The sequence below is a fragment of the Magnusiomyces paraingens genome (assembly GCF_902498895.1).
Source record: "Magnusiomyces paraingens strain CBS 517.90 genome assembly, contig: contig3, whole genome shotgun sequence".
Lineage (NCBI taxonomy): Eukaryota > Fungi > Ascomycota > Dipodascomycetes > Dipodascales > Dipodascaceae > Magnusiomyces > Magnusiomyces paraingens.
The window spans coordinates 1,789,654-1,807,730 of NW_022474069.1; the positions used below are offsets into that span (position 1 = coordinate 1,789,654).

Sequence of the window (18,077 nt, forward strand, 5' to 3'; positions counted from 1 at the left end):
ATTTATTTATTTATTTATTTATTTATTTATTTATTTATTTATTTATTTATTTATTTATTTATTTATTTATTTATTTATTTATTTATTTATTTATTTATTTATTTATTTATTTATTTATTTATTTATTTATTTATTTATTTATTTATTTATTTATTTATTTATTTATTTATTTATTTATTTATTTATTTATTTATTTATTTATTTATTTATTTATTTATTTATTTATTTATTTATTTATTTATTTATTTATTTATTTATTTATTTATTTATTTATTTATTTATTTATTTATTTATTTATTTATGTTACATAATAGGAAGTTATTCAATCAATAAAACATTAGTAACCTATCTCAAATTATTATGTAATAATATTGTATGATCCCAAAAAAATTTTATTTCTGAAAATCCCTGTTGTGATAAGAATCCATCCATTTAGTTCAATAACAAGATCCAAACTGACTAACATATCTAAGATCAGTTATTTTTAAGATTATAAGGTAGAAATTTATTACAATATTGTATAATTAAATTATAATAGTAGTGATGTTTTTATTCAATTAATGTCATAAACGTACTTTTTTTTTTTTGAAAGCAAATAATTCTATCGACTATTAAAGATAAAGAGATGAAGCAGAAATCATATCTCTCTTGATCAAAGTTAATGCCTTGTTCATTTTATCTTGAATATCTGTATTTCCCATAATTTTTGCCGCCTCTCCAACCTGCAAAATCAGTTCTTCAAGACGACGGAATAAACGAACCAAACTGCCCTCATAAACGTCAGTCATACGACATATCTGAGCAAAAGTCGCACCTTGGCACCAATGGTATACGACATCCATCAATTCCATTTTAAACTTTGCTTGGTAATCATCGACATTAATGTTAATTTTGCATTGTTTCGAAACTTGAGCAACTCTTTTTGTAATCTCACAAAGTGAATCATAAGGTATTTTAAGTTCAGGAGAAAGTACAGGTGCTTCGCGCGTTTTTTCATCAAAAACAAAACAGCTGAGTAATGAAGCGCATTGCTCAGGAGTTAAATTGCTGAAACTACCGTTGAAAATCATTTCTGTAATAACAAGTTCATCACCACTGGAAATTTCACATGCAACTCTTCCCTTAAGTTCGACAATATCGTCCTGTGTTGTAAACTCCAATTGTCGTAAAACGTGTTTGCGGCACCGAAGTTCATCTAGTTGCAATATCGAGTAAGCATCAGATAATTTAGATTTGATTTTCTTACGCTCTTGAATGAGAGCGACCTTTTCAGAATATTTGTTGAATTGTTCCTCAAGATCTGGAGAATTGTGAAGAGGATTTGCATGTAGTTTAGTTTCCAAAACCTCAATTTTTCTTATCAGTTTAAGAAAGGAATCGTCAACAATCTTCATGTTTTCAACAGGATCTGGGCTGGGAATACCATCGGGGAAACGTCGAGAAACTTCGTCAATGTTACGTTTGATAGACTTCCGTTGGTTAGGAGATGAAAGATCTTTAGGTACACGAATCTTAAGATTACTCAGTTTTTGAATTGAGTCTAAAGTAATCCAAAGTGATTCCATTTTCCCTTCATTTGGATCCAAAGAATGGGTTATTCCTGGGTGTAAAAATGGGCTCTTTTTGCGCTGAAGATTTGTGGGAGAAGCCTTTGTGACCCAAAGCAGAACTTCAACAATGATTGACTCGTGAGGGGATAGTTCTATTTTCTTATTCTTTGGTGGGTTTCTGCGATCAAAAGAAACAACAGCACCCCATCCAAAATCTGTTCCATTTATTTTAACTTTTAACAGACGCCCAGGTTGTAAATAAGGAATAATATGAGTTGGAAGGGTAATAACTGTGCGAACATCATCGGAAAAAAGTTTAATTTGTTCACGTAAATCATAATATTCCCGAATTGCCTCTTCATTTTCAATATGAATAGCAGCAAGTTTTTCCTCCACTTCGGTAAACATCTTTTTATACTCGGGTATATGTTCATGATTTTGGAATTGATAAAAACATCGTTGAAGCATAAACTCTGGAGAAATTCCTTCGACTCGAAGAAGATTAAGAATCATATTATAACTAAGATGGAATGAAGAATCTAATCTGTCAGCCTCACCTTTAACCATTCCTTTTGCAACAGCAGGTTCCATTTGTTCGTCAATCATCAAAATAACAATACCACGATCATCAAGACCTCTTCTTCCTGCACGTCCACTCATTTGAATATATTCTCCACCAGAAACCCATCTGAAATTTTTACCATCAAATTTTCTAACATTGGTAAAAACAACGGTTTTAGCAGGCATATTAAGACCGATAGAAAATGTTTCTGTAGCGAAAAGAACCTTAATGTAACCTTCTTGAAAAAGAATTTCAATGACTTCTTTAAGAATGGGAAGGAGACCAGAATGATGAATACCAATACCTCTTCTTAAAAGGGGTAAAATATGTGAAATTTGGGGCAATTTCCGATCATCTTCAGACAAAGAGCTCATTGCATTAGTAAAAATTTTATCAATCATTTCAACTTCATCACTTGAGTTGAAATTTAGCTTGGAAAGTTTCAATGCATGTGATTCGCATTCACGTTTAGAAAAACTGAAAACAATGACAGGATTAAAATTCTTTTGCATAATCATGCGAACAATTTTGTAAATATCACCCAGGTCTAAAAAATATCAATTGTTAGTCAATAAACAGTTTAACAGTTTTTTTTTTTTTGTTTCTCTCTTCATTTCAAAATCTTACCTTGTTTTCCACCTTTGGAAATTTTTCCTTTTTTATGTTTAGCATCAATAGAAGCTGGATCTTCACCCATCTTTTCACCCAAGCTTCCCATGGCCTTTTGGAAATTTTCTTCTCTAAAATTGCCCTTCTCATCGACGACAAGATGGATGCCACTGCCACCTGCAGGGAAAAGATAATGTTGAAGGGGGGTAGGTCGAAAGTTAGTGTAAACAACGTGACATGGCTGGTTATGAGTTTTGCAAACCCATTCAGCAAATTGCATAGCGTTAGGAATAGTCGCAGATAAGAAAACATAATGAACCTTATCAGGAAGTAAAATAATTGTTTCCTCCCAAACTACACCACGTTCAGGATCTCTCATGTAATGAATTTCGTCAAAAACAACCCATGCAACTTCACGCATAACTTCGGATCCCTTATAAAGCATTGATCTAAGAATTTCTGTAGTCATGACAAGGCATGATGCATCAGGATTAATAGTAACATCACCAGTCATTAAGCCAACATCTTGAAATCGCTCAAGAAGTTCACGATATTTCTGGTTACTAAGAGCTTTAATTGGGGATGTATAAATAACACGCTGTTTATCGCGTAAACTTTGAGCAATAGCATATTCTGCAACAACTGTTTTTCCTGCTGATGTATGTGCTGAAACAAGAACTGATTCATTACGATCAATTGAGTTGATAGATACTTTTTGAAAGGGATCCAGGGTGAATGGGTATGTTCTAGCAGGGTGTTCTATTTTATGCTGGGAAATGGGAATATACTCGTAATCTGGAGGAAGTGCGACTTGATGTCTGACTTGATGAGATAAAACAACATTTTGTTCATCTCCATTTTGAACAACTTCTTGAGCCATGAGACCAGCAGACGCGGTAACTTCACGCGATGCCTCGGTTTCAAAAGAATCAGTGACCACGGTTTTCACTTCATCTGAAGTTTTATTTTTTTTTATTTTCCTATTTGTTGATTTTTCCTTAACTGAATCATCTGTAGTTTTATTTGCTTCGTTTTCGTTTTCATTTTCGTTTTCATTTTCTTGAGAGTCGGAGACGTTGTCTAACGCAACTGAATTTGTGCGTTTTTCTCCAACTACGACTTCTTCTTTTTGAGTATCTTCAGGGACAGAAACTGAAGGATCTTCATCAAAAACATCAAAAAGATCCATGATTATTTTTTTTTTTTTTGTTTCTTGTGTTTATCTGAAAAAATAAAATTAAGAAACAAATATAATATGTTGAAAAATCATGAAAAAAAAAAACTTGAAAATTTTTACTTGTAAAAAAAAAGTGATTACGTAAAATAAAATTGTTTATGTAATTTATTATGTAACTCATCATTTCACGATTAAAACATGTAAATGATTTTAAAATCGAATAAAAAATGCCAGGGTTATAACAATCAAAGTCGACTTAAGATTAACTTAGTATCAAAAAGTTAGGCATTGTCTATGAATGATTTATGCTAGATTAATAATTTAATCTTCATATACAAATAGTAGTAGCACAATTTTTTTTTTATTCTTCTAAATATCTTTTCAAACGGTTAAATTAATTATTCAAGATACTTATGAGACTCTTCCATTCTAAAATCTCTTCCTTTCATCATTGTAACAACGACGCTTGGAACAGTAAAGCCATTCATTGTACCAACACCACCCTTTTTAGAAATAGGGACTAAGTATGATGGTGGTGATATTACGTATTTTTTTAATGGATATGAGGAATCAACAACATCATGAATCAATGTAGCCTTTAAGGATAATATCTGAGAATTTGAAATATCTGCCATAGTTTCTCTTCCTCCAGACAGAAGATCACCTATTACATAAATATTTTTATTGGGATTATCATTCAACATGCGAAGATAAGAATCTGCAAGGACATAACCTTCAGAATCTAACGTTCCGTCAGGAAGGTATTGAGTATTTGGTGTATTTCCTGTTGCAGGAATACAGCAATCATATGTTGCTTTACTCCCATCTTGGAAAGTTATTGTTGTCCGGGATGGTTTTTTATGATATGTTGGGAACTTTGACAAGTCATGGTTATAATTGTGCGTTGAATTATCTAATGTTGAACTTTCTGTATCTAAACTTCCTTGAGAAGAATTATCGCTTGAAGACTCATTGAAAGTTCCATTATCTCCATGAGTATTGCCATGATGTAAATGTATTAATTTATGAAGTCTACCATTAGTTGATGTAGATGTGAGAGGTTTTAACTCGTTTGATGTACTTTTATGAGTTTTTGATGCAGTAATGTCGTTATTGTATTCGTGTGGATGTTCCTCTTCAGTATTTGGGGATTGTATTTCATATGAATCGTCATCGCGAACAATTGAAACTGCTCTGTGATTAACAACGGTTTCCACACCTAATTCTTCAAGTCTTTTGATGGCCTTTTCCGATATTTTGGGCTTAAGGTATTGCAATGCCCTTCCTAATTCAGTAAAAAGAGTGATTTTTTTAGTTTTCCCGTACTTGTAGCCAAGTTCACCTGCCAGTTCTACACCTACACCACCACCGCCAATTATAGCAATGGATTGAGCAGCATGTGCAGAGTTATGAAGTTCCCTTAAAGCGGATTTGCTTTCTTCTGACGTTCCATTTAATTTAAAGGCAGCTGAAGAAGAAGATGCACCTGTAGCTAAAATTAAACTGTCGTAGAAGAGTTCTTGGCCCAAAAAATTGAAGTCATCATTAGCTGGGCCATTATCGTCAAGACGGATATAGGAAACAGTGTTAGTTTCAGGATCTACTGAAATTACTTTCCCTTGAATAATATTTAATCCGTGGAGGTATTCTGGGGGGAAATATTGTTTAAAAGTATCGACTAAAGGATAAAAAAGTTGTTTTGTATTTGTTTCTAAAAGATCAACTTCTGAAATTATTCGCACTGCTGCAACATTCCAATATGCTTCGCGATTTGGAGCAATGACGGTGATTGCTATTTTAAAGTTACTTGATTTGTCTGCAATCATACGAGGAAGAATATCATTTCCTAATACTTTTATTGCAGAAATAGCAGCATAAGATCCACCTGCAATTACAAATCGATGTATTTTTTCAGATTCATTTTTTTTCGAGATGGACTGGGGAATTTTAGTATTGTTGTTGCTCATTTTGTTCTCTTAATTTTTTTTAATGCGATTAGGAAATAAGAGTGTTGATAAAGTATTGAACTTTTTACAAAGTAATTGATTGTAGAAGGCGTAAGGATTGCTGAGATAAAATATATAAATAAATAAAAGAAAAAGTTAAAATTTGAATAGCATTTTTTTTTTAAGATAATAAGATAATAAAAAAAAAAATTAAAAAATACAAGAAAACAGTCCAATTTTAATGTATTTTTAAAAGAGAAATAAAAATAAAAAATAAGAATAAAAATAAAAATTGTATGGACTTTTTGTTCCGTATAATTTATTTTTTTCTGTCTTCCTTTATGATTTCTTTTTTTTTTTTTTTTTTTTGTGTTCCAGAAAGAGAATCCTGCGGGCGGGGTTTTTTTTATTTTTATTTTTTTGCTTCTTAGAAATTTAGAAAAAATTAGAAAGATTGCTGCAGTATCAGTACTTGAATGATTTCTTTTATATAAATATACTTTGAGTAAGTATAAATACCAATAAAAGAATTGATTTTGTATTTAATAAATCATTGTTTTTTTTTTTTTTTTTCAAAAAAATAATCAAAATCAAAATCAAAATAAATGTAGCTTTTTGTTTTTTTTTTGATGATGAATTTAAAAAAAAGTGGTGGTTGTGGTCTGGTAAACAAACAAAATTTTTTTTTTTTTTTTTTTTTTTTTTTTTTTTTTTTTTTTTCAAGGTACACAGAAAATTCAACATCAACAACAACCATATAAATCACCAGTCCTTTAAAATCACGTTTCATCAAACCTCCCAATGCATCTTTATAAATAGAATTTATTGATAATTATGGTTAATTTATTATCAATGTTTTTTTTTTTTTAAATAATGAATTATAATTTAAAAAATATTGTTATTTGAAATTTGATCTTTTTTTTTTCTTTTTTTAAAGGTATATATAAAAATAAAATGTAGGTTTAAATTTTTTGTGATTGAAGAAGGAAAGAAAAAAAAAAATAAAAAAAAAAAAAAAAACAGGCCAGAAATATTTATTTTTTTTTTCCGCGGTTTGAACGGAACTTTAATTCTCACGTGAGTGACAATAACTATCGACAACCTCGAACTATCGGATGACCCTTAAAAATAATGATTTTTTTTTTTTAAATATCTCACACATATAAATCAGATAAGCACATTAAATTAACTCTTTTCTTTTATATATATATATATATATTAAAAATTAAAAATTAAAAATTAAAAAAGAAGAAAGTTTTTAAATATATTTTTATCAAAATAAAAAAAAAAAAGGTGAAAATTAAAAACATTATTTGGTAGGTTAAATAATTAAACAAATACCTTGGAAGGCTTTATCCACCATTTTTTATTTCATATTTAAAATGAAAAATAAAATATAATTATATTGGAAATTTCTTTTAAAGAAATATGTATGTAAATTTACAACCCATTGGAATGAAATTGTTTTATACCATTATTATTATTTATTATTATTATTATAATGTAAAATAAGTTTATACAAGTTTTTATTTATACGTAGAGAATAATACTATTATTGATCAAGACTATATATATAACCTTAAAATATTTAAGAAACTATTAATATAAACGACTTCATCTTGGAATGTTTATATAAACTCTAATCCATAGTATTATTTGGTTAAGAACTCTCTCCTTTGATTCATATTTGCAAGATGTAACATTGTGGTTATATTTTTATTTAAATAAGAATAACTTTTGTCTCAATATAATTTAAGTTAATATTTAAATTTTAACTAAATACAATTTATTAAATATATATATTTTTTTATTTTATTTCATAAAAAGTACTTGTACTTGTACTTGAATAAAAAAAAAATTGTATTTAGTAATAATCAAAATAAAAAATGGATATCAACGCCAGGTATTGAAAAAAATTATAAATAAATTCTTGTTTCATCAAAAAAAAAATTAAATAATAATCATAACCGGATAATAAAGAGTGATGAAAAAAAATATATTATATATTCCATTTTTCAATCGTACGTTGTTTATAAAATGAGTTAAATTATCCAAGAGATTTGTAAATTGGTTTTAAAAATATCATTATTTAAGAAAATCATCAAACATTTTAAATATAATTTAAATATAATTTAAATATAATTAAACTAAGAATAATGTTATCCAGTTAATTTTTATTTCTTTTTTTTTTTATAAATTGTTTTTTTTTTTAAAAAAATTTTACCTATTTTTGGCTCAAGATATTTTTATTCGTTGAACTAATAGTCATAATAATAAATTAATCTCTTAAATACCTTTCAAAATAATCCTATTTAAATTTAATTTTGTTAAAAAAAAAAAGAAAAATTGCTTTTGCAATCATTTTGTCCTGAGTTTAGACAAGACATATTTAGTTAATTAAACCTAAAGTTATATGGTATAAAGTCTAAATATTATATCACACATGTAACATTTTTAATTTAGCCAATCATTAAAATAAACCCTAACCCATTTGGTTGCAATTTGACAATAAAAAATATATATATATTCTATCAAGAATTATTTACCACCAAAAAAAAAAAAAAAATTTTTCATACACACACACACATTACCATAACACAGGATCAACAACATAAACCCCAGTACTAAATCCTGGACTGAACCTTTGATATATATATATATATATATAATGACTACAACTGTTACGGCAAATATCGTGCGACGCGCCGCTACTATGGTGCAAACACGCCGAATGCTTCACACCACAACTCCACGGGCATTGGATCTATTTTCCTTTTTCCGATCAAAACAAGCTTCCCCTGCTCTTAAGCCTGTGGAAGTCCCCAAGCCTAAGAAAACCAAGGAATTACTGTCAGAGATTGAGAGCGGCTCAGCTAGCGATGTTACTCAACGTCAGGCACCAAAACTTGAGGTTATCGGTCTCCCCAATACAGATGAATCTTGGTCCTTTGAAAACAATGGCTTTTCTCTCGCTGAAGCTTTCCCCATCAATACTGTGGCCCCAACTCTCGACCTGGCACAGGTGGCCACTGCCATCCGCGTTGCTGCTGGCATCAACACAGATACTAACAACGACAGTATAGAATGGATGAAAAGTGTAAGCCTATTGGACTTTGGAACACGATTGGATTTTACCAAACGCGTAGCTCGTGAACTCGGAGTTGCCATTCCAGATTCGCGCTTAGCTGAAATTGTGGACGCACATGATCTTTACAACTATTTTGAAACATTTGTTGCTGGAGTTCATTTCAACCCTAAGGAACCAGATGCCATTTATCTCGATCCTAAGGATTACGAAGGTACCAACATCACCATTCTTCCCAAGCCCTTGTCTAAGGGCGAGCAAAAGAAGAAATGGGGCCGTTTGGTTGCCCAGGCTCGCAAGGCTCGCGATGTCGAGGTCAAAGAACAAATGGATTCCGCCATGAATTAATTTTCTTAGAAATGCATTACCCTTATATTATTCTCTTTCCTTTTTTTGTAAATAACCAATATATTCTTTTATCTTGTCTCTAACTATTGTATATATATATAAAAAAAATGCAACTTGTATCGATAAATTAATGATGGCGGTTCAATGCAAATACAGCCAATATTGACGCAGCCAGTGTAACAAGCGCACCAGGAAGAAGTAATTCATTGGGAACACCAGGTATCAGCATTTCATCTGCTGGACTAGTTCCCCCGCGTGGACCCCTACGTCTTCGTGCATTACGAGCACTTTTGCGGTAGGAAATTCCGTCATCATCATCTTCATCATCTTCATCATCATTATTATTATCATCACGACGATATAAAGTGAGTGCTGATCTGTTTTGGATTGAAGATGTTGAAGGTGCAACACTGCCAATTCCTGTGGCTATAGATGCCGGAGCCGGAGGAGAAATTTCTTCATCGGGATGATGGATATAAAGCTCAGCCTTAGCCTTACCGAGCGAACGGTTTATAGCAATGGCTTCAGAAAGATCTTTAGAAGAAGTAATTGCAATCACATCACCTTCATCATCAATATATGAAATGGCAAATCCTGGTTGAAGCAAAGTACCAGTTTCCTCATCTACTTCAACATCCGCACCACCCAGCTTAGAAATTTCATCTGGTTTCATTTTTTGAAGAATTTCATTACGGAAAAATTCTAGTCCGTCGACTGGGGCAATGGTAACACGATGAACCCGTCCAGAAGGTGTCTTAAATTTAAATGGGAATGGAATAGTTTCTGATGAAATAGATCCACCTGTAGGTCCAGTAGAAACAGCAACAGACCCTCGAGCAGTAGAGCCTACAAGTGATCCAAGACCAACACTAGGAAGAAGCACACTATCTGTGGTGATACCTGCATGTGAAATTGAATCACTGGGTCCAATTTCATACCCTGATTCAACAATATTGAACTGAGCCAACTCAGATGAAGTGATTCCGGGAGAAGCCATATCGCGTGCACGTGTAGAAACAACGCTTCCAGATCCCATTCCGCCAGGTGTACTTGCGCGAAGGTGCTGCTGCTGTTGTTGATTAATAATGCTATTGCTTCCACCAAGTTGGTTATATCCGGACCCATCCGAGTGTGTAGAGTGGGTATCGTGATCATCAAATGAGGTCCAAAAGCGATTCCAAGCAGGGCCCTCAGAATCAGATGTGCTAATTGAATTTATTTGTTGAAGAGTTGCATAGGTCAGGGTAAGAACATCAACAATTCCAACAATTTCATTATTATCACCCATAACAGGAAGATTAAGGTAGTTTCCATCATACATTTGGCGTAATGCAGATTGAATAGTCAAAGACTGAGGAGCAAAGTCGGGCTGAGGTGTCATAACGCGAACAAGAGAACAAATATTGGGATTAAATCCGGCGGCAATCACACGAAGAACAATGTCTTTCGAAGTAACAATGCCTGTAATATGGTTATTATCAGTTACTAAAACTGCAGTGGTATTTCGCTCCTTCATAAGACGAGCAGCTTCTGCGGCATTAGTTTTTGAATTAACAAAAACAGGAACAGTTGTGTCGTCAAGAACAGTTGTAAGATCAGGGCCCTCCATTTGGCGCTTCAAGGCTTCGACATAAGAAATGATTTGCGCAGCACGATGGGAGTTTCCAGCAAGACCTCCCTCCATCTGCACACCTTCAAGTGCATCATAGAGTTTTCGAGAAGAGTTGTAAGCACGCTCAAGCTTTTCCATGGCTTCATGGAAACACTTTGTAATATCAAGAACACCAGCAATGTCCTGGTTATCGTCCATAATTGGCAAATGGCGGAAGCCTTCGTTAACCATAAGGTTCAGGGCTTCTGTGGCAGAGGTGTCTGTGCGTGCACACATGGGATTGCGAGTCATAATTTGTTCAATGGCCACTGATTTAGAATCCAAGTTGGCTCCAACAACACGGAAAGCCAAATCTTTGGCTGTAAAGATACCGCAAACTGTATCATCTTCATCCACAACCAAGACACAGTTTTCACGCTTGGCAGCCATAAGACGGGCTGCCTCAAAAACAGTAGCAGAGTATTTCATTGTAAGTGGAGGAGAAGGGCGCAAAGAAAGAACAGTCCCAGGTGGCGGCCGTCGTTGTTTTGAAGATCCAGAAGGAAATCCACCTGTGGAGCTGCTACCACCACCCCGTTTAGAGAGACTTGTATTGATTTTACGTCGAATAGCTTCGTCACGGTATGCCTGACGACGACGGCCATCTGATGGTGATTCAACAGCAGTTGATGCAACAGATGATGTAGAATCGGATGTGACAGGGGGGATAGCACTGGTAGCAATGCCGGCAGTGGTCCCTGATGCAACAGCAGAAATAGAACCAGAACCGACTCCAGAAACTGATGAGGTTGGGGTTGCAGAGCCAGAAATGCTGGCTGCACCAGGCCCACTCGTAGTCTTTGTCGGAGAAACTGAACTAGACATGGTGAATGGGAATTAAGGGCTTGTTATGATGATTGAATTTGATAAAATAGTGAGTGTTTTTTGTTTAGGTCAACTAATAAATAACAGGGGATGGTAGAAAATGAGGAGGGGGGGGAGAGAGAGAAGAAAAATGTAAACAAAAGACTGCACCCTGATTTGTTTGTTACAATTACCAATGTATACTTGAATAACTGTAACAAATTTATTTTTCTGTGGATAGGTTCGTTCTTATTAAGTTCAATAAGTTCAATGTCTTCAATGAGCCGCATATTTACAATAGGGACTTATACCTAGATTGGGAATTTTTTCTTATTTTAAGCCTCCGTTTTTAAAAATTTAAATTTCACGTGTTTTTTTTTTTTTTTTTCAAAACTCAATTAAAAATATAAATAAATTTTAATAAATCTTAATAAATATAAATAAATTTTAATAAATCTTAATAAATCTTAATAAATCTTAATAAATCTTAATAAATCTTAATAAATCTTAATAAATCTTAATAAACTTTAATGAATTATTTCAATGTATTTTATCAATTAAGGTGCAATATTTTCATTTAATAATATAGCAGGATACCTTTATGTTAAATGTTAAAGCTACTTTCGTTACTCGTGATATTTTAGCTTTGCATTGTTTTTGTTTTTGTTTTTTTTTGAAAGTAAAAATGAATTTTTTTCTATTTTAGTCTAATTTGACTATCGTCAAAGCGCAGACTACTCCAGGATAGATTCAATAAACCTTGTTTAAACTTGACTTTAATGGTGTTCAGGCTGTTATCAGCTTAATTATCAACTAAACCCATTCAGAGTTCGTGTTTAAAAGAACAGTGCATGGTCTTTATTCTCTTCATGTAGCTAGTAAGCCTCTATAAATCACATGTTTGTACAAAGCCCACTTATTATTTTTCTTCAATGACATATTATTTCTTAGTGCCTAAAATGCATTTGCCGATCCACTCATCATTTAATTAATAAAAAAATTTTCATTGAATTTTTTCTTAAACAAATAAACTCGACCAAATAAATAAAAAAAAAAAAAGATAAATAGATAGATAGATAGATAGATAACCTTAAAACAAAAAATATTTTTTAACGATAATTGGCATGATGCCCTATGGTTGAATGATTTGATGGGGCAACCAACTGACCATTGACATGATACGGTGGAGGATTAGGAGCTGATACCATAAATTGGTTCGGGTACACTTGCATAGGGTTTTGCTCATACATAACCACAGATTGATATTGCTGTGATAAAGGAGTGGGAGCAGCATTAGCAAGTGGTTGCTGTTGTTGGTGAATTTGTGGTACAGTAGAGTCCGAATTGGTATAGTAGTAGTATGGAGCTGTTGGAGTTTCGGGTGTATATGGTGATTGCTGATAAATGATTGATGAAGGTGATGCTGAGGTTCTGCGTATAGAACCTAAATGAGGTCCCGGACTTGGGATTACATTTGCAGCTGCTGCTGCCAAGGTTGAACACTTCATCTTGTCATTTTTGCGCGACATCCGTCTAACTCGTCGTGATCGCAAAGAAGGATCTGCATTGGTATTGCGCCAATTGTCTACCGCTCTTTGAATCAGACCACGTCTTTTACGGATTGATGGGTTTATCCAAGTAAGACACCAGCCAATAGCGTTGCATTGAGTCTCATATTCCCAACGATTCCCTCTGTATTCGTGGATCACAACACAAGCGCGTGGATAGATACAATTATCCTTTTTAAATTCTTCAGTTAGATTGTTAATGTCAACACTTTCAATGTCACATCGAATGCGGTGTTCCTTGGGGATACGATCTTTTGAGTAAGTAAATGTAATCCAATCCACTCCCTCATTATCTCTATATACCGTTGTTGGTGTTGGGGATGGGGATGGGGCGGGAATTGGACTAGGAGCGGGAACAGAAACAGAAACAGGAGTTGGGATAGGTGAAGAAACCAAAGCTGCAATTGATGTTACAGAAATTGAGGAAGATAAGGAAGAGGAAGAAGATCCGGAGCTGGGGGCTGAATGAGAATGGCGACCATGTCTTTTACTTCCTGAAGATCCAGTGTTTGAGGTACTGTTGCTACGATGTTCTCGAGATGAGTGATGAGATGAGGATACAGTAGGTTTGAGTTCAAGTGAGGGTGGGGAATATTGTGGTTGACAGTTTGAAGATAATGTAACAAAAGGGTAATTGGACGGCTGAGAGTGGGGGGCGTATGCGGAGGGGACAGTATAATGATCAGAAGAAGAGATAGCATTATGATGATTTTCGGTGCCACTCATTTGGAGTTGAGTGTTATTATTAGTATTATTATTATTTGCAACAAGCCCATGCATTTTGGAAGGAACTTCGGAAGAATAGCCCTGAGCGGAAATAAAATCAAAATTTTTCATGCGACTCGAAGCTTCGTTGAACTCTGTGTCTGAAAAAGACGTTGAGTGCAAATTAGGTTTAGAGTTTAAAGAGGACAGTGAGGAAGAGGAGGATGACAGCGATTTTGGTGATAACGATTCAGAAAAGTAGCTGCTGACAGATGTATCACTACTGCTATTGCTTTCAATGCTAGTGATACTACTTTGACTTCCGAGTCTATTTCGAGATGAGCAAGAAGAGTCTTGGGAAGTTATAGAGAAAGGTGGAGAATCTTTAGCCAGTTGAGGTTGTGAAACAGAAGGACAGTTTTTTGAAAGAAAAATATTTTGTTTATTTAATGAGGAAGTAGTATTTTGACAAGTGTTTAGAAAATCTTGAGAAAATGTCATTTTTTTTTTAAAAAAAAAAAAGAAAGAGGAGAAAAGAGAAAAAAATAGAAAAACTGATTAAGAAATGAGTAAATATATATATATTTAAAAAAAAGACGGTTTAAGGGCAGGATTTCAACTATTTATATGTCAAGGAGTATTAAAAATATTAAGTGTGTAAAGAATATATGGATAAATAAGTTTATGATTTTATGTATTCTGGTTTATTAAAGATTTATATACGTGTTCCTTATTGAATTTAATACCCTGTGAATGTTTCTAGTGCTTTATTACACTGTTTTCATAAAAGAAGATTATCCAATGTTTTGATTATATTATTTGAACTATATGTTGTTTCTATCTAATTGTTCAAATAAAGATAGCCAAGAAGCTTGCATGTACAAGTACTTCCTCATAATAAGTTCTGTTATTTTGGTGATAACTAGAAAAAAGATAATAAATGTTGAATAGTTTAATAGTTTAATAGTTAATCAATAATTGAAATATATTATCATTAAAAACAAGAATATTTCACCGATTAGCCGGGATGGTGAGGAAAGGAGGGGTAGAGTTGCAGTGTGGTTTAGTATTGTTGAGCCTGGGTTTTAAGCCTAGGAATTTATTTTTTAAAGCCCTGGGCCGCTCTTCATAACATCCCTTGAACCAGTGATAAAAACAGTACTACTTTTTTACGCTAGATTTTTTTTTACTAATCCGAATATCCCCGATACATTTATCAATTGAGGCTCGTTAAAAAATACCCTGTCCTGCAATCTGCTTATGGAGGCGGGGTGAGTTTAGTATGCTTTATTATTATTATTTTTTTTTTCTGTTCTCGGATGTTTTTATTTGTATGACTTTTGTTGTAATTATTGTAAATTTACTATTAATAATAATTGAAAAATGTATGAAGCTTTGACAGTTAAAATTATTTTTTCTATCTCAGTTATATCTTCAATTGTAACTATATCATTTGGGTAATCTGGGGAGTCGTTAAAATTATCAATAAAATAAATCTGATGCCCAGACTCTTGAAAGTGACTCAGTTTACGAGTATTCAGTAACAAGTATTAATTTTTGGATAGGAAATGGCGGCTGCAAACAAAATCCCCCATAGATCAACACACCGTATTTAAAGCTGCACTATCACACAAATATATTCTACATTAGTTCATCTTTCAAACTATCATAAATGAAAAGTTTTTTATAGTAGTGTTTTTTTTTTGTAGTGTCTCTATATGGAGAACACCCACATTTTTTTATTTATTTTTTTATAAAAAAAATAAGTTTAAAAGCTCTTAACTTAATAATGGAATTTGTCGCTAATTTTTTGATTTTATCCAGTATTGTATCCAGTGACGTCTTGAGGCTGTTTGATACTAACCAGGGTCTCTTGGATTTTGCATATGCGCGTCCTCTTATATCCTGCGCCAATTAGGGTTGTGTGCAGCTCCATGATTGTTTCAAAACAAGAAATGTTACATGGAGAATAAAAGAGTGAGAGAGAAATAAAATAAAAAAGTAAAAAGTAAAAAATTGAAAATAGAAAATAAAAAATAAAAAAATAAAAAATAAAAAATAAAAAATAAAAAATAAAAAATAAAAAATAAAAATAAAAATAAAAATAAAAATAGAAAATAGAAAATAATTTTCAAAAAGATATGCCCCCACAGATAATGAAAACACGTTTTTCCGAATTAAGAATTTCCATTTTTTCAGATAAAAAAAAAAAAGAAAAAAAAAGAGCATAAAGTAAGAGATACCGATTAGTATTTTGCCTGAATTTCTCTCGCCATAGTATTTTTTTGTTTCTCTTTCTCTTTCCATAAAAATACAAAGTAGGTCTTTAGAGTTGATAATTTCTACCTCATTTTGTGTTATAGGCATATGTTTAGCGATTCAAATGACATTTTTTTTTTTATGTTGAAAATTTTTTGTTCAGTTGGCTTATCCCTTATAAGATTTTCAAAATGTTCATTCTGAAGCCAAATATATCTATATATATATGGGTAGAAAAAGTTTGATTTTTTCGTATTTTAAGTGGATACTTTTTGTGTGTGCTCATCCACTAGTAAGTAGAAATATTTATCATAGTTTTGGTATGTAATAGTAAGAAAAGAGTTTCGGCCGATGCTATCAAAAATGATATTGAAACCAAAGCCTCGGATTGCACAAGGGAAATACTGGGCCAAAATTATTATTAACATTCAGTTGCACTGGTGATTCAAAATCTTAATAACCCTAAACAATATTTTTTTTTCTTTACTTTTTGTTAGCTTCACGGCAATCTTTTTATTTTTTTTTATTTTTTTTTCAAACTATCATTTTAAAGTTTACTTCATTATTATATCTATTGAAATTAATGTATTATAATACATTCATTCGACACTTCGCTTCACTACTTTCTGCTAAATATATCTTTGGCCTCGTTTTTTTTTTTATTTTTTTTTATTTTTCATATGTAGCCTGTCCTGTTTTTGTTTTGTTTTTTTTCTTTTCTGGCTAACAGAAAAACCAAAGTCCAAACACCAGGCGTTTGAGAAGCTTGCTATAATTTAAAGTTATTTTTACCGTTTATGCAATTACTAGTATCATAAATCAAAATCTCACTAGCTCGAGTCTCATTAAAAAAAAAAAAAAAAAAAAAAATTTGGATCTTATTTTTACAAAAAAAAATAAATTAAAAAAAAAAAAAATAGGGTCATCATAACAACTCCTTTCTACCCTAAATAATAGATATTTATATATTGAATATAAATCAAGAAATCTGTTTTTTTTTATCTGGCTAAGTTGAACACTATTGATAAGGTGTTGTTGCCTAGAAATTTTTGGTTTTTATTTTTTTTTTTTTTGATTTTTAAAATCGACTTTGAGTATCAAGAAAACGAAGAGCGGGGTAAACTCTGGGCGTCTGCAACATTAGACAAATTAAAGCAGTTATCTATTATTTCTTTTGTTCCCGAACTTATTGCACCACCTTCAGAGTGCCAATGTTGGATATATTTAGAGATATCACAATGGAGAATGTTTTAAATGGCATTAGCGAATAATTAACTTTTACAAGAATCGTAAGAGATTTGTATCACCATCATCATCATTACTTGTAATACAAGAAAAATTTAGCTTTAATTTAAGTATATAAATATATATTATTTCACAATGATTACTATTTTGTAGATAAATGAAGTTATCTCAACTTTTATGCAATTAATCTGCCTGATTTTTGTTTTTAAAGCAAGGGAGGGTATGCTTGAGTGAAAATGGGTAGGACATGAGGGTGAGGGAGTGAAGAAATACAATGTGGCAAATGTGCCACAAAATTTTTTTAAGAGCACGCCTTGGGACCCTTGGATGACGAACTTCATTGTTATATCAATTCCAAGAATTGCTGTTGAATTTTAACAAGACAAAATCATAATTAAATAAAACTTCTCTCTTTTAAAATAAAATAAAAAAATAAGAAACCAACTTGAGCAAATGCAAATGCAAATGCAAATGCGTAATTGATAACAATAGGAATATTCAAAAAAAATGGTGAATTTATTATTTTTCTTTTCTTTTCTTTTTCTTGTTCCATTAAATTCGGTTCAAA

The 18,077-nt window shown here is 32.1% G+C and overlaps 5 protein-coding genes across 5 annotated transcripts; 1 reads left to right on the forward strand and 4 right to left on the reverse strand.

Moving 5' to 3' along the window:
• Positions 1–611: 611 nt before the first annotated feature.
• On the reverse strand, positions 612–3,910 carry SAPINGB_P003871 (uncharacterized protein; the record flags this gene model as incomplete). The annotated part of the gene is made up of 2 exons (XM_031998586.1): positions 612–2,659; positions 2,740–3,910. 2 exons carry the CDS (start codon positions 3,908–3,910, stop codon positions 612–614), a joined length of 3,219 nt encoding a protein of 1,072 aa, XP_031854477.1.
• Positions 3,911–4,296: 386 nt separating this feature from the next.
• SAPINGB_P003872 (uncharacterized protein) lies at positions 4,297–5,865 on the reverse strand (the record flags this gene model as incomplete). Its single annotated transcript, XM_031998587.1, has 1 exon — positions 4,297–5,865. The coding sequence occupies one exon, from the start codon at positions 5,863–5,865 to the stop codon at positions 4,297–4,299; it is 1,569 nt and encodes a 522-aa protein (XP_031854478.1).
• Positions 5,866–8,512: 2,647 nt separating this feature from the next.
• SAPINGB_P003873 (uncharacterized protein) lies at positions 8,513–9,277 on the forward strand (the record flags this gene model as incomplete). The annotated part of the gene is made up of 1 exon (XM_031998588.1): positions 8,513–9,277. One exon carries the CDS (start codon positions 8,513–8,515, stop codon positions 9,275–9,277), a length of 765 nt encoding a protein of 254 aa, XP_031854479.1.
• Positions 9,278–9,404: 127 nt separating this feature from the next.
• SAPINGB_P003874 (uncharacterized protein) lies at positions 9,405–11,753 on the reverse strand (the record flags this gene model as incomplete). The annotated part of the gene is made up of 1 exon (XM_031998589.1): positions 9,405–11,753. The coding sequence occupies one exon, from the start codon at positions 11,751–11,753 to the stop codon at positions 9,405–9,407; it is 2,349 nt and encodes a 782-aa protein (XP_031854480.1).
• Positions 11,754–12,841: 1,088 nt separating this feature from the next.
• Positions 12,842–14,506, reverse strand: SAPINGB_P003875 (uncharacterized protein; the record flags this gene model as incomplete). The annotated part of the gene is made up of 1 exon (XM_031998590.1): positions 12,842–14,506. The coding sequence occupies one exon, from the start codon at positions 14,504–14,506 to the stop codon at positions 12,842–12,844; it is 1,665 nt and encodes a 554-aa protein (XP_031854481.1).
• Positions 14,507–18,077: the final 3,571 nt, after the last annotated feature.